This window comes from Rhipicephalus microplus, chromosome X (assembly GCF_043290135.1).
Source record: "Rhipicephalus microplus isolate Deutch F79 chromosome X, USDA_Rmic, whole genome shotgun sequence".
Classification (NCBI taxonomy): domain Eukaryota; kingdom Metazoa; phylum Arthropoda; class Arachnida; order Ixodida; family Ixodidae; genus Rhipicephalus; species Rhipicephalus microplus.
The window spans coordinates 4709347-4723637 of record NC_134710.1 but is presented as its reverse complement, the minus strand read 5'-3'; the positions used below and the strand labels follow the sequence as shown (position 1 = coordinate 4723637).

The 14291-nt window shown below is 47.0% G+C and overlaps 1 protein-coding gene across 2 annotated transcripts in view; it reads left to right on the top strand.

Moving 5' to 3' along the window:
• LOC119175629 (mblk-1-related factor 1) overlaps positions 1-14291 on the top strand; it is a 66520-nt gene that overhangs the window by 34575 nt on the left and 17654 nt on the right. For both annotated transcript variants that reach the window (XM_037426533.2, XM_075881717.1), the window contains exon 6: positions 4071-4356. In XM_037426533.2, the coding sequence (XP_037282430.1) occupies positions 4071-4356 (286 nt within the window). The remainder of the gene's footprint in view (positions 1-4070; positions 4357-14291) is intronic.

Below are 14291 nucleotides of genomic sequence, written 5' to 3'. Positions count from 1 at the left end.
ACTTTCTGTACCTTTCGTTTATGTGGCCCCTTTCCCCTCCCCCTCAAGAAGCTAAGCTGTACCGTGCTTTTCCCGAACCTAATAGCAAGGCCTTTTTAAGCAGCTCGCCACGATTAACCAGCGCTTATCCTTTTCGCTAGTCAGAACTTTTTCGTCTTTTTTTTTTTATTCGACTGTTGTTTCCTCTCACTGTCTCTTTTATCTCCATCCCCCGTATTGAGCGCTTCTCCCCCATATCCTCACCTTTTTTTCCAACATTCTTGTTTCTTTTCCTGTTTTTTTAACTTATCCACAAAGGTTGTCGAAGAGTCCTGGCTCCGAAGAGTGGAGAAGGACGAGCTGGCGAGCTGGGGGACGGCGAGTGGTCCGCAGGACTGTATTGTGGTCCCTTGCCCAACAAAATAAGTCGTAAGCAAGCGACGACAGGCCTCGCACACAGGCCTTGCACCCGGAGCAATGTTATCTCATGTGCCCTACGCCAGCCTTCGTGCTACGTTGATGGCCGGGTCGTTGCATCTGTGCTTCAGCCGCGGTCGTCCCTAGGTTTTTTTTTACTCGCATGCGTAAGCGATGTTATTGGTTTGGACTCTGTACAGATCAGCGGCGACCGCGAAATTCCGCTGGCAGTGTTCATGTAATTGCTAGCGCAATATACCCCCACCTCCCCCCGTTGAGTAGATGTCTCAGATTCCGTTTCTCCAAACTTGGTAGGTATGCAATGAGTTGGCTGCGGTAGAAGTGACAATGCGACGAGTTTAGCTGAAGGCCTGGCTTGCGGAAAACAGAAATAATGGTCGAGAGACGCTCGAGGTGGGTTTCTAAAGTCAGTGAGAAGACAATGATGTCATTAAGGTAACACAAGCAGGTTGACTATTTAAAACCGTGAATGAAAGCGTCCATCATTCGTTCGAATGTAGGTAGGGCATTGCATAACCCAAACGGCATTACTTTAAACTGATAGAGTCCGTCAGGAGTTATAAACGCTGTCTTTTCACGGTCCATGTCATCAACTGCTATCTGGCAGTAGCCGGAACGGAGGTCAATGGAAGAAAAATAATTTGCTCCACTAAGGCAGTCAAGGGCGTCATCTGTCCATGGCAGGGGGTACAAGTCTTTTTTCGTTACCTTATTAAGATTCCGGTAGTCGAGACAGAAATGCCAGCTGTTAGCTTTCTTTCTGACGAGGACGAAAGGCGAAGCCCAAGGGCTTGAAGAAGGCTTAATAATGTTCCGAGCAAACATCTTGTCGACTTCTTTCTGGATCGCGTGGAATTCGGTGGAGGATATTCGGTAGGGCCGTTGATGTATCAGATTTGCATCGCCGGTGTTAATCTGATGCTTTACAACGATATTTCGGCCTAGTGGTCGGTCGTGGAGATCAAAGATGTCTTGATACGGGACGCAAGAAGGCCAGGAAGCGCGCCCACATGCTCGGCCAGGAAATCAGAGGCAATCATTTTCGTTATGCCATTTCATAGAGTGCCCAACTCAAGACTGGCAGGTGACAGTGTATCCTCTGTCAAGGCGGAAATGTGGTAGTCGCCGGCCGGGGCAAGTTTTGCAAGGCATATTCCTCGGGGCAGTACTTGCGAGCAAAGTCCAAAGTTCACAATACGGAGACGTGCCTTATTGTCGTTCATAGTGATAATCGTGTACGGAAATGTTACATTGAGCGAACAAAGGACGGTAGCGTTAGGTGAAACGGCATAATTTTCGTCGGCCACAGGCTGATCGGAAGAGACGTCTGTATACGTCACAGCTCGACAGAATAGGTGAATGTAGTCGATGGAGCATAGCCTTGCAGGCACAGGAGGGTTAACGGCATGTGGTAGAGCGAGCTGAACAACACCTGAGCAGAGCAGTCAATTAGAGTGGAATGCAGTGGTCAAGGACGTAAAACAAAACAGAAGTATGACATCCAGCCACAGTGACTTGGACGGCACACATCCCAGTGACAGCTGGTGTTGCTCGATCGGCTACTCGGACTACAGTTATAGAAGCAGGAGTGAGCAATTTCTTTAGCCGAGCACGGAGGCTGGAGAAATTGTGTCAATATGCGAGCGTTAGTGTCAATGAGTGAGTGCTATTGCAGGTGTGCCGTCTACATTTACGTTGATCAGGTTCTGGTGTCCGGGTAGCGTGTGCAGAGGAATTTCGGGTCGGGTCATCAAGGCAGGCTCATCTTTAGGAGTTGCGCCCATTCGTTTTCTGAAGACTGGTGGTGGTAAGAGGGATAGGGAGAGTGACGACGGTTAGGTGAGCGGGACAGGCGCCTGGATGATGACGGCGAGCGGTTTCGTCAAGCGGGCATGGGTAGTGAAGCGTTGTCGTGGTAAGCGCGTATTGACATGCAGAAACCATTAGTTGGGCGCCGGGTGTTAGCGTAGTGCGGCCATGGCTGCCAATTTCAGGAATTACAGCAGTCACGTGAAATATGGCCAACTCGTTTGCAGTAGAAGCAGATCGGTCTGTCATCGGAGGTTCGCCATTCAGCCGAGTTCCAATAACGTAGATGGTTGTACGGACAGCGAGACATGTCGGGTACACTAGGTAGTCGGTTGGGTCTGTGAACTGGGCAGAGCGTTTGTAGTTCGGCGTTGGCCAGTTGCTGGCATACAACGGTCTCGATTAAAGAAATCGTTGCACGGGAGAGAATCGTCAGTAGCACGAGCATGATCAGCAATAGATTAAAGAAATCGTTGCACGGGAGAGAATCGTCAGTAGCACGAGCATGATCAGCAATAGATGTGGCCTCGATTTCACGGTGGATGATGCGCATAATATTGTCAAAAGTAGCAGAAGCTGAAGGGAGACGGGCGTTTTCGCAGGTAGATCCGGCAGCTGTGTTAGGAAGACGCGAAATTGGGGAGTAATATGAGGACTTTTCGCTTCTTCAAAGCGTCAGCGTTTATTAGTGACGTCGTCCACTTTCGAAGAGTTGGGGAACACAAGGAGTGTGAAGGCATCGTCCACAATTTCTTCGAGGATGTGCGTGACCTTTTCGGATTCCGGCATCTTGTCGTCAACCTTGCGGCAGATGGTGAGCACATCCTGAATGTGTGTTACGTATGACTCAATGTAGGACTGCACTCGGTACGCAAGTTCTTTCTGCGCCAAACGACGACGTCCAATGGCCTTGCCAAAGAGATCGATGAGTTTGCCGTTGCAAATGTCCCAACTCGTGATTTCTTCCTCGTGGTTGGAAAACCAAACATTGGCTGTGCCCGCAAGGTAAAATAGAATATTGACCAACATGATCGTCAGGTCCCAGTTGTATAGTGCGCTCACCCGTTCGTATAGATGAAGCCATTTTTTGACATCCTTGTTGTCGTTGCCGGAAAAGGTGCCTGGGTCATGTGGTTCAGTCATAACAATGGTGCAGTTCGTAACGGCTGGATGCGACGCTGTTGGACGCTGTGCGGTTGGATGAGGCACGCTTGGGAAGGTACCGACGAATCCTCGTTCTCGTCAGGATCAGCCATCGTAGAGGCAGCCAACGAGCGTCCTCTGCGTAGAATTGTCATGGGTGTTGGTTCTGAGAGGACCCGCACTTTCCACCAGAATGTTACGGGGAAAAGGCATTTGAGAAATATGCTTACTACGGATAAACAGGCAGGCATACAAGATGGAACCCAGTCTGTAGAGAGCTCAAACATGGTCTTCTTTCCTATCGAGTTCATCCGTGGTGCCACGTAGCAATATCTTAAAAACCCTTTTTTCCTTGTTATAACCGCTTTAAACGGGCACCGCAAACAACCTTCAGAGCGTTGTTAGTTGTCTTTTCTGTCGGTTCACGGAGAGACTGAAAGCACCGGCCGTCGACGGAAGGAATGCCCAACGGCGGTCAGACTCACCCTATCAGCCCTAGCAACAGCACTGCTTTTCTACGTGGACTTACTGAGTGCTAGTGAATGTTTGATAAAATGTGACCCGATTCCTGTTAATTAAAGTCACTTTTGTTTAAATGTTCACAAGTGTTCAACCGTTTACTGGCTGGATAGCAGACGCTTTGACCCATCAAATGCGAGATTAGCGTATTTGCATTTTTGTTTTTTATTTCTTCTTTGCAGACGATCTGCTCGGCCCGAGGGGGGCAAGCGGTCGTACACAGAGGCCGAACTTCAGGCAGCCCTGCGTGATATCCAGAGTGGCAAACTGGGCACGCGGCGTGCTGCCGTAATTTATGGCATTCCCCGCTCCACTCTACGCAACAAGGTTTACAAGCTCGCCCTGGAGCGACGCAGTGGCACGACGGCCAGCAACAACAGTGCCCCCGACACGCTGCGCCAACTGCTGCGTAGTACCCCAGCCAAGCCACTTGAGCACAGCCCAGCCCTGGGGCCCCTATTTGCCCAGGTCAGTTCTAGTATAGTGGGCACTAATTGCATGAACCATGGCTAAAATCTTTTCTTCGTGAGTACTTACCTGTCAAAATTGTGGAAAGAACAATGCTATTTTCAACTTTTATTTTCATTCGATCATTGTCTAGTGATTCTCCGCCACGGTGGTCTAGTGACCAAGTTACTTGGCTGCTGACCCGAAAGTCGTGGTATCATATCCCGGCTGCGTGGCTGTATTTTCGGTGGAGACGAGATGCTCGAAGCTCGTGTGCTTAGATGTAGCTGCACGTTAAAGAACCCCAGGTGGTCAAAATTTCCAGAGCCCTCCACTACAGTATCTCATAATCATATGCAGGGTGTCTACCAACCCGGAAAACCTGGAAAAGTCGGGGAATTTCCGAAAAATCTGGCCTGGTCATAAAAACTGATGGCACCCTGTGCGATCGTCACAAAAATACACATTACCATTGATCAAAACTTAAAAAGCTACTCCTTCAGCTGCAACTACAGTAAACAGCAAGAAGATGCGTGAAAAAAATAAATAATGATAAAGAGCAGTGCGTAACTGTTGCTTCTTAGTGTAGATGCAAAAGGATAGACCTACCAAAGGTACTGATGTTTCAGCACCCACTATGGGAGCCTTGTTCACAATAATAGCCATAAGAAAGGCACAGGATTTAAGTACGCCTAAGTACGTGAAATGCTCAGAATACAGCCAACCATTATACATAGCCTTCATAGATTACGAGAAGGCATTTGATTCAGTAAAAATATCAGCAGTCATGAAGACACTACGGGAATCAGGGCATCAGCGAAGCATGTATAAGCATCCTCGAAGAAATCTACAGCGGATCAACTACCGCCATAGTGCTCTATAAAGAAAGCATCAGAATACCAATAAAGAAGGGTGTAAGACAAGGGGATATTCACCCGAATGCTATTTACCGCGTGCTTACAGGAGGTTTTCAGAGGCCTAGACTGGGAAGACTTGGGATAAGAGTTAATGGAGAGTGCCTTAGTAACTTGCCGCTGATGACATTGCATTGCTGAGTAACTCAGCAGATGAATTGCAAGTCATGATTACTGAGCTAGACAAGGATAGCAGAATGGTAGTTCTTAAAATTAATCTGAAGAAAATGAAACTAATGTACGACCTCATGATGGTGATAGCACTTTTCACACATGGCCGGGGCGACCTCTACAACTCACTGGCAGCTTCTTGCAGTCTCTTTCGTAGCCAAGCCAAGCCAAGACTGTCAAACGTCAAATCAAAATGGTGGTGCCCAGGCGGGTTCGGCAAACTAGGTTGCAACACATCATGCAGGAACGTTCTGGGCAATAACAGCGCACAAACTCACGGGGCGAAGAGAAGGGACACAGAGGAATGTTCTCACTGTTAGAACGTAACAGTGGGGTTCGCAGTACATGGGATTCTATGAGAGCTATGCCGGGCTCGATGTAAGACAACGTAACAGTCGAGGAAATGCAGCAGTGAGGAACGTAACAGCAGGGTTCCTCTATACTAGCGAGTCAAGCTCGCCATGGCTGGCTGAGTGCGCGCTTTCGCATTAGATCACGCTTGTGCTCTGTTCTTTGTAAGCATTTCGCTTATGTTCCGCCTACTACGCACTCCTTGTGCGTACCACGTACGCACAAGTTCATCCACCAGTAAACTATCAAAAGCTCATAAGAGCTCTGCAAAAAGCTTTCATTGAATGATTACGTGCATATGACAGTGATGAAAGAAAGGTGTGCTCATTTCATGGGAAGAACATTTTTTAAAATTTTTTTTCAATTGAAGAATAACCGCTGCCTTCCGTCAGTCAATAACAAGGCCACACAAAAGCTTAAGACAGTATAAAAAAAGATGGCATTTTCTGTGAAATTACACAACAGTAATGTAAGGCACACCATCTGAAATGATTTTGAACGTCGGGGGTTCTTCAGAGAATTTTTAAATCTAAGCACACTGGTGTTTCAGCGTAACTATCGCAGTGTGAATTTCCCCCAAAGTTAAAAAATTACACTCGCCAACTCCGTTTTAAGAAGCGTTTAAGTACCAAAGTGTCACACTTTACTTAGAATTACATCTCTGTAGTAGTGCCATGGCCTGATAATATATAACTAAAGTTCATCGTGTGAAGAAGAAAAAGCAAGGGAACTTGTCACTTTGTGTCAAAGTTTCGTTGAGTTGAGCTAGCAGCGCGCCCTGACTCGGCCATTTTCCTCACACGCCGACTCGCTCTCCAGTCTCACTTCTGTTCCCGACCACTCACCAATTCTGCAAGAGATTAAAGACTTCGTGCGTGAAGAAGTAGCTCGGCAACTGTCGTTGATTCCCTTCACGCAGCAGCCGCCATCCTCTCGTCTGCCCTCACCACTCTGCGACGTTATTGCCGAAGAGGTAGCTCAGGCTGTTCCCGTCGCTGCCCACCAGCAGCCTGTGGCCATGCCTGTTGCCCATGCGCCGGCTATGCAGCCCGTGGCCGCGCCTCTTACGTATGCCCACGTGGTACGTAGCAGACCCCGCCAGCAGCATTTGCCACCCATGTCTTCAGTCGCTCCCCACTCCGCCCCTTTTTCGACACCTTGGGCCGCACCACGAGTCAGCAATTCCTGGCGCACTCCTGACAATCGACCGATCTGCTACGCCTGCGGTACTCCAGGACACGTGGCACGATATTGTCGCCGTCGCTTCCAACCACTCCACGACGCTACTCGGCCGTTACCGTATGACCCACAGCCCATGCACATACCTGCTCCCTATCCCTCACCGCAGTATGGATACACTAACCTTCCTGAGTCTCGGTCACCCCAGCCCAGCACCCAGTACCCAAGCGGTGGCGATGTTGCTTGCCAACGATGCTCTTTCTTCTTCACAATCGCATAGTCGGTGAACTATATAGTGCTGTAGTTAGACACCCAACAACAAGGTGCAAGTGCATAGCCTGAAGCCTCGTTTTCGTTTACAACCAAGTCGCTCAGACACTGCATTCACTCACCATTTAATAGTGCAGTCGAATCTCATTCATTTGAACATGCTTAATTCGAACTTCTGGTTAATTCGAACTCACAATGAGGTGCCGTCAAATCTTTGTGTATTCCAATGGGCGAAAATGCCCAGTAATTCGAACGATCAAGCACTTGCGACCGTTAATTCGAACATATCGTGCTCTGCTGAAAATGCTCTCAGCACCCCACCCAATCCCGCGGCAGCACCTGCGACACCTCAACGCTGCACGCGAAGGAAATTAAAAGGAAAGAAAAGGCTGCAGTGGAATGTTTGCTCTCTCTCAAATGCTGATCTGCGATGCGCCCGTGTCATGCATCTTCCTTTTTCGTCCCTGCCACGTAAAAACCCTCCTCCTTCCAACACCGCGCGCGAACAGAGAGAGGGGGGGGAAAAAAGCTGTCGCTGTGTTGAATGAATGTGTGGTTGAAGGAAAGAATCTTTTTGCAGCCCTTGCCCCTTGCGGGAGCACGGCTCTGCGCCTTGAGGGGGTGGGGAAGAGAGTCTCCCACGCGCCGGTGCCACGCTTCCCCCTCTCCTGTCCCTGCCACGTAACCCTTCTCCTTTCAACGACACGCGCAATGAGAGCAAAAAAAAAAAAAAAAAGTTGCCGTGGAGTGTTGGTTTTCTCTCAAATGCCGATCTGCTTCTCTTAGTGGAGACGCTCCTCCTTTCACGTCACGCGCTGGCCATGGTGCGGCTGCATAGCAGAGAAGCGACTGCGCAGCGGAGAGGCTCCGCTACGCAGTCATTGTTGTCGTTATCTTTAGAAAGTGTCGGCGCTGGACATTTCCGTGCACAACTTGCCAGGAGAAGGCTGAAGCCGAAGTAGAAATGCTTTGCAAGCTGCATGCGAAATTGATTGACTCGCTGCAAGGCAAACGTGTGCAGATGCGCATCACCGATTACTTCAATTAGTAACAGATGTCCTGTGATTTGTGAATAAATGTCAGTCTTTTGAAACTTCCCCCTCGTGTATTAGCTCAATGCACATGCGCCACTGCATGGAGAGTCCTCCGTTTATTTAGCTTTCAATAATTCAAACTTCTTTTAATTCGAGCAAATTTTCGGGCACCTTCGAGTTCGAATTATCGAGATTCAACTGTATTCATGTTTGAGACGATACCAAGTGCATTTTACGATGTGCTTGAAGGGGGGAGGTGGCATTGAAAAAAAACTTATTTATTGACCTACAGCAAAGAAATTTGGCATGCATACTCATAAGTGTCTCGAATAAGGAAATATGCAGTTTCATCATGATACCTTCAGTAGTTCTCAAGTTACATAATGCTACATGGTCCAATTACATGGTCTGCTCGAGGAAATCCTAGCGCTGTAACAAAACATGCCAGGAAGCTGCGAATGGTGTTGATCTTTACTCAAAAGAAAGCTACAAGGTATGGCACTCTCAGAATTCTTTAATAAGTTCTCTGACACACATTGTCAGAAACAGTGGCACGGACAAATCATCGTCCAGAAAAAAAAAAACAGGGCCAAAGAACAGAAATTTAAGATTGCTGTACCCACAAGCAGTGTTCAGAGGTTCAGGAAAAAAAAAAACAATCAAAATCGGTCCAGTCATTCCCGTGCTACTCTTTCCACGAGCAATGCACTATGTCCAAAACACATATGTGAGAAAAAGCCTGTCGAAGTTTTCGGTAGGCTTTTTTCTAAGAACTTTTTTGTTTCTCGGTGGATATTGATGAAAATTGGCACAGACACTAAGAATGACCTCACAATGCTTCGATAAAAATTTTGAAGCGATACTACAAATACTTTACGAGAGACATATTATTTCTTCATTGAACCATGTGGAGGGGCTGAGCATAATGTCAACAAAACAGTATTGAGAAAGCTGCGTTTAAAGTTTAAACTTTTCTTTACGTTTGTTTCTAAGACATCTAAAAACTGTGATCTCAGGTTTGTCTTGTAATGTTTGACTTCTTTTCATGATTTACTTCTTTTCATGATTTAAAAAGAACAAGTATGGATTTCAAACCAAGTTCTTTGTATGAAGAAGTGGTGTGATAGGTATGACAGAAAAGATTGTAATTGAATAAAACCATATGCTGAAATTACTACACATATTTTTTGTGCTAAAGTTGTAGTTAGCGTAATTAAGTACTTGATTACAAGTATTCACTGAACTTTTCTTTATTTGGAGAGAGGTTTATTGCATTAGAAAAATGGATCACACCATGACGGCCTATGCCTTCTTTCTAAATAACAAAGTTATGGGCAGAAGACTGGTGGCTCAGGAATTTTAGCAGTATAATTAATGACGCGAAACGGGCACATGAAAATTCGTGCCCCTGATTCATACATGCTTTTTTGCCGCTCGAGCCGTGAAACGCATCATCATACAGCCGGTCGCGGAAACTCTAATCTACAGCAATTCATTAACCTCGGAACATTTATAGACGTTCGTGGCGATATCAAACACGGACGGCTCCAAGCACGTCTGAATTCCATCACAAAAGCTTAATGACAGCACGCCATATGACCGTGGGGTGCGCGGCCGCGTGGACAGTGCAGTGACGTTCGGTGACGATGCGCGAAATGTGTAACTACGATGACATAAAATTGGTGCACACTGCGCTTGGCATCGCATTTTCGAATGACGACGCACAAAACTGCTAGCCGCTGTTCCGAGCAATCTTTGGCAGTAAAGGGGGGGGGGGGGGGGGTGATGAGCTTGACTGTGTTGTCCGCTGCCGATGCGTAAAGTGGCGATGCGCGAAATGTGTAACTACGATGACATAAAATCGGTGCACACTGCGCTTGGCATCGCATTTTCGAATGACGACGCACAAAACTGCTAGCCGCTGTTCCGAGCAATCCTTGGCAGTAGGGGGGGGGGGGGGTGATGAGCTTGACTGTGTTGTCCGCTGCCGATGCGTAAAATACCCGTACTTGATTCAGAGAAGCTAGCAAGTGATGTGCTACATTCCTTGCGAAGAAGCACGTCGCCAAGAGTGCGCTTGCGCGTCGTTCCTGCCCGGAGTCTCGCTGTCAGCAGGGTTAGCGCTAAAGCCGACTCCGATGACGCGCTGCACTCGTAGACAGCGTGCCCGCTCGTAGTTATCTGATCGTGCTGCCGCTCACAGCTTCGTTGCTTGCGAAGAAGCTCGTCGCCACGAATGCGCTAGCGCGTCGTTTCTGCCCGCAGTCTCGATGTCGGCGGAGTTAGGGCTAAAGACGTATCCGATGACTCGCAGCGCTCATAGACCGCGCGCTCGCTCGTAGTAACCTTATCGGGCATCCGCTTACTGCTCGTAACTAAAGCGTAATTATATCTTAAGTGATCATCAAGCCGTGAACACGTCGCGAAGTAGCGATTTTCGAGAGCCATGTCCTCGCGACGCACAAGCAGCAGACGACGGTCGTCTCCCGGAGCGAGCATCGGGCCAATGGCGAGGCGAGCTGAGGCAACATGGCGGCCACGGCCAATCAAGGGCCTCGAAACGACCTTCAAACATTTGCTTTTTGTGCGCTTGTTGTTAAAAGGAGGAGCCAGCTGAGGCGGGAAAGTTGAACACGGAGAAATGCTCTTTCCGATGAGCCCAAGAAGCCGGCTCCCGGCCTAAGCATCGCGGAGCTATAATTTTTTCAAAAAAGCTGTTTTCTCCCCATTTCCAGAAAAAGTTTTGCTACCTAGGTTGGTGAAACGAATTTTCCGAAGCACTTCTGCACGGTTTTCAGTGTAGATATGTTGGAACCAGATAGAAAAAGGGTTCCAGAAACTGAAAACTTGAGTTTCAAAAAATGGTTTTTTTTTTTTGCCATTTTGCCTGATCCCAAAGCCGCGTTCCCCCCCCCCCCCCCCCTCCTTAAGGGGAGACGCGGCTTTTTTTGCTTTTTTTTTTTCATTTGTATTGGCATCTTCGGACTACAATCTTTTACTTCTGAAAATATCAATCTGAAATTTGCACAAGAAATGATCTAAAATGCTTCCAAGTGGGGAGCGGTGACGTGAGAAATGTGCGAAAGTAGCCAGAAATGGCGTAATTGGCGTTGTCTTGTCACGAAAATGACGGGTAGGCCGCCATTTGCAATCGTGCACGCATTCTGCGAAGGCCTTTCCCTTCACAATCCACTAGTAGCCAGTCTCGTATCTTCACGACGAATACATAAAAAACAAGAAAAACAACGCATACCCTACGCGTTTTGAATATCGCGGCAAGCAGCGCAAGCCCTCCATTGGTCGGCGGTGCGCTTCGTCTCCTCCCCCTCCTATCTTTCCGGCAGAAGAGCGAAGCCTCGGTTGTCGCGATCGAGTTGTTCGACGCTTTTCTGCAGTTTTCTGTCGTGGCAAGCCGCAAGAAGCGCAGTCTAGATAATCGAAAGTTCAGAACTCACCCCAAGTATCAAGGGAAACTGCATCGAACGCTTCCCAAAGTGACACCGAATGCCGATGTTACCCCCGACCAACACTGACACCGAACCCCGCGGCGACAGTGATTGTGAAATAGCCGCTGCCGTGGAATTCATCGCTGCATCCCGAATGAAGAGCGGATTCTTTGAGAGTGAACGTAGACCAGTAGGTGCTGGTACTGCCAACACGCTGCTTTGCAAAATCGATGCGCTGACTGCCCTTGTGGTGGGTGCGCAATGCCCAACCTGCCGCAAATGGAAACTCGGCGTCTGAGAGGTACCTGGAAAGCGCAAAGGGCTTTTGGCATTCCTCGAACTGTACTGTGAAAGTACTGATTGTCCTGAATCTACACTTTCATTCACGTACGCGTCGCGTCGTACTACTTCGGCCAGGGACCAAGGGATGAGTGCTTGTTTCGACAACGGCAATTGTGTGATAGCTTTGCTGTAAACGTGAAGGCAGTTTTGGCAGCACGCGCTATAGGCGCAGGCCACGACCAACTTTCACGATTCTGTGCGATTCTCGGTCTTCCGAGTATTCTGTGCAAGCTGCTTTGATTGTGCCCCAATTTGATGCAAAAAAATGGTTTCCTAATAAAGGCCAACTTTCCAAACTTTCAAACTTGTTTTTCTCATTTTCATTTTTTTTTTTTTTTTGACAATTTCACGTTTAACGGGCAGCTTTTTAGACACTTATACTTCTTGTATAGTAACGAAACTTGGCAAGCATGTTCTTCATCACATGCAGAATGCAAATATCTTCTTGAAATTCCATTGCCTACCAGAATTAGTTGTGAAAATATTAGGTTAATGTTTCAAGAGAGATTGAAAATACTTAATCATTCAATACAATTTTTTTTTCTTGGTTCCAATATTTCCATGACATATCTGAATAGATATTTGCACTTCACAATCCACCAAGAGTCAAATAAGATGATACACAATGCTTTTACTGAAAGTTAAGTACATAAAAGAGTACCCGCAAAACATGTAACTTTTTGCTATGTGCATGGCATAATTTCATAACTATAGCAGCTACACAAAACATGATCGCATATTTGAAATCTCCATGAAAAACTATATTAATAACAAAATTTTCAAGTGTCCATGACTAAAAATAAAAAAAAAGTTCTTTCGAGGAGCATCTCCCCTTAAGAAGAAAGCGGCACCCACACTGAAATGAGTCTGGTAAATGAAGGGTATGACGACAATACACAGCACTCTGTAAAGTTGCACATCGCTGATTATATTGCAGCGCATTACCAGCCGAGCAAGATTAAATGCTTTCATACGTCATTTCAGGCATTCCCACAAGCAGTTAAGCTTGCGCTAACATATCTGAACAAACCACCCTTTGCGAACGTGCACAACGAACTACTCCCGCATGCAAACACGACATGGCTTGCGGACGATGTAGGGAGCATCCATGCTTCGCTGTTTGGGCCAGTTGTCACCAGGCGGCGACTGTTCGACTTCGCAGCCAATACAACAGCTGCATCTTGCCTGTACTTACCTACTGAGCAGAAACCTGGAGGCTCGCAAAAAGGCTTCAGCTTAAATTGAGGAGGACACAGCGAAGGATGGCAAAAAAATGATAGGTGTAACCTTAAGAGACAATAAGAGAGCAGATTGGATTAGGGAACGAGCCAGGGCGTTAAGGATATCATAGTTGAAATCAAGAAGAAGAAATGGACATTGATCAGGCATGTAGAGCATAGGCATGATAACCGCTGGTTATTATAAGGATAACTTACTGGATTCCCAGAGAAGTTAAGTGGATTAGGGGGAGACAGAAAGTTAGGTGGGCAGATCCGAAAACTGGAGTTTACTTATAATGTAGGTGGATACGCTATCAGGCAAGTAGAAGAATTCAAGTACTTGGGCGTAACGATTACATCGAAGCTTAGCTGGACAGCACATATTGATGGTATATGTTCTGCTGCCAGGAGAAAATTAGGCTTTCTAAAATATAAATTGGGTCGTTCTTCTAGTTCACTAAAACTTAGAGCCTATAAAGTCATAGTTCGTCTTTCTCTTGAATATGCCAGCATTGTGTGGGACCCCCACACAGCTGGTAATATACAGAAAATAGAAAAAATACAACGATTAGCTGCTCGATTTATATACAACCGGTATAGATGTCGTGATTCGCCGTCAGCCCTGTTGCAGGATGCGAACCTCCAACTTTTGGCCGATCGAAGGAAAACTGCACGGCTTAACTTCTTCCGCCTTTTATACTTTTCCAGATCAGGATTGCATGCACCAGATTACATAACACAGGACACAACCAGGGCTTCACGTCATAAACATAGTCGTAGCATTACACCTATATTTGCACGCACTAACATTTACAGGTATTCATTTTTCCCGAGAACTGTCTCTGATTGGAATGCTCTGCCCCATAATTCCTCTATGCTCGACACGCCGAGATGAAACAATACCCTTTTCTTGTCGCTTAAGTCTGCTTCTTTGCCTGTATTTGTCCCTTGTTTTTCTCGAATTTTTAATGTACATGAATTTTGTTCTGCAGTGAATGTATACTGCAGCGGAAGTGTATGTATGTAGAA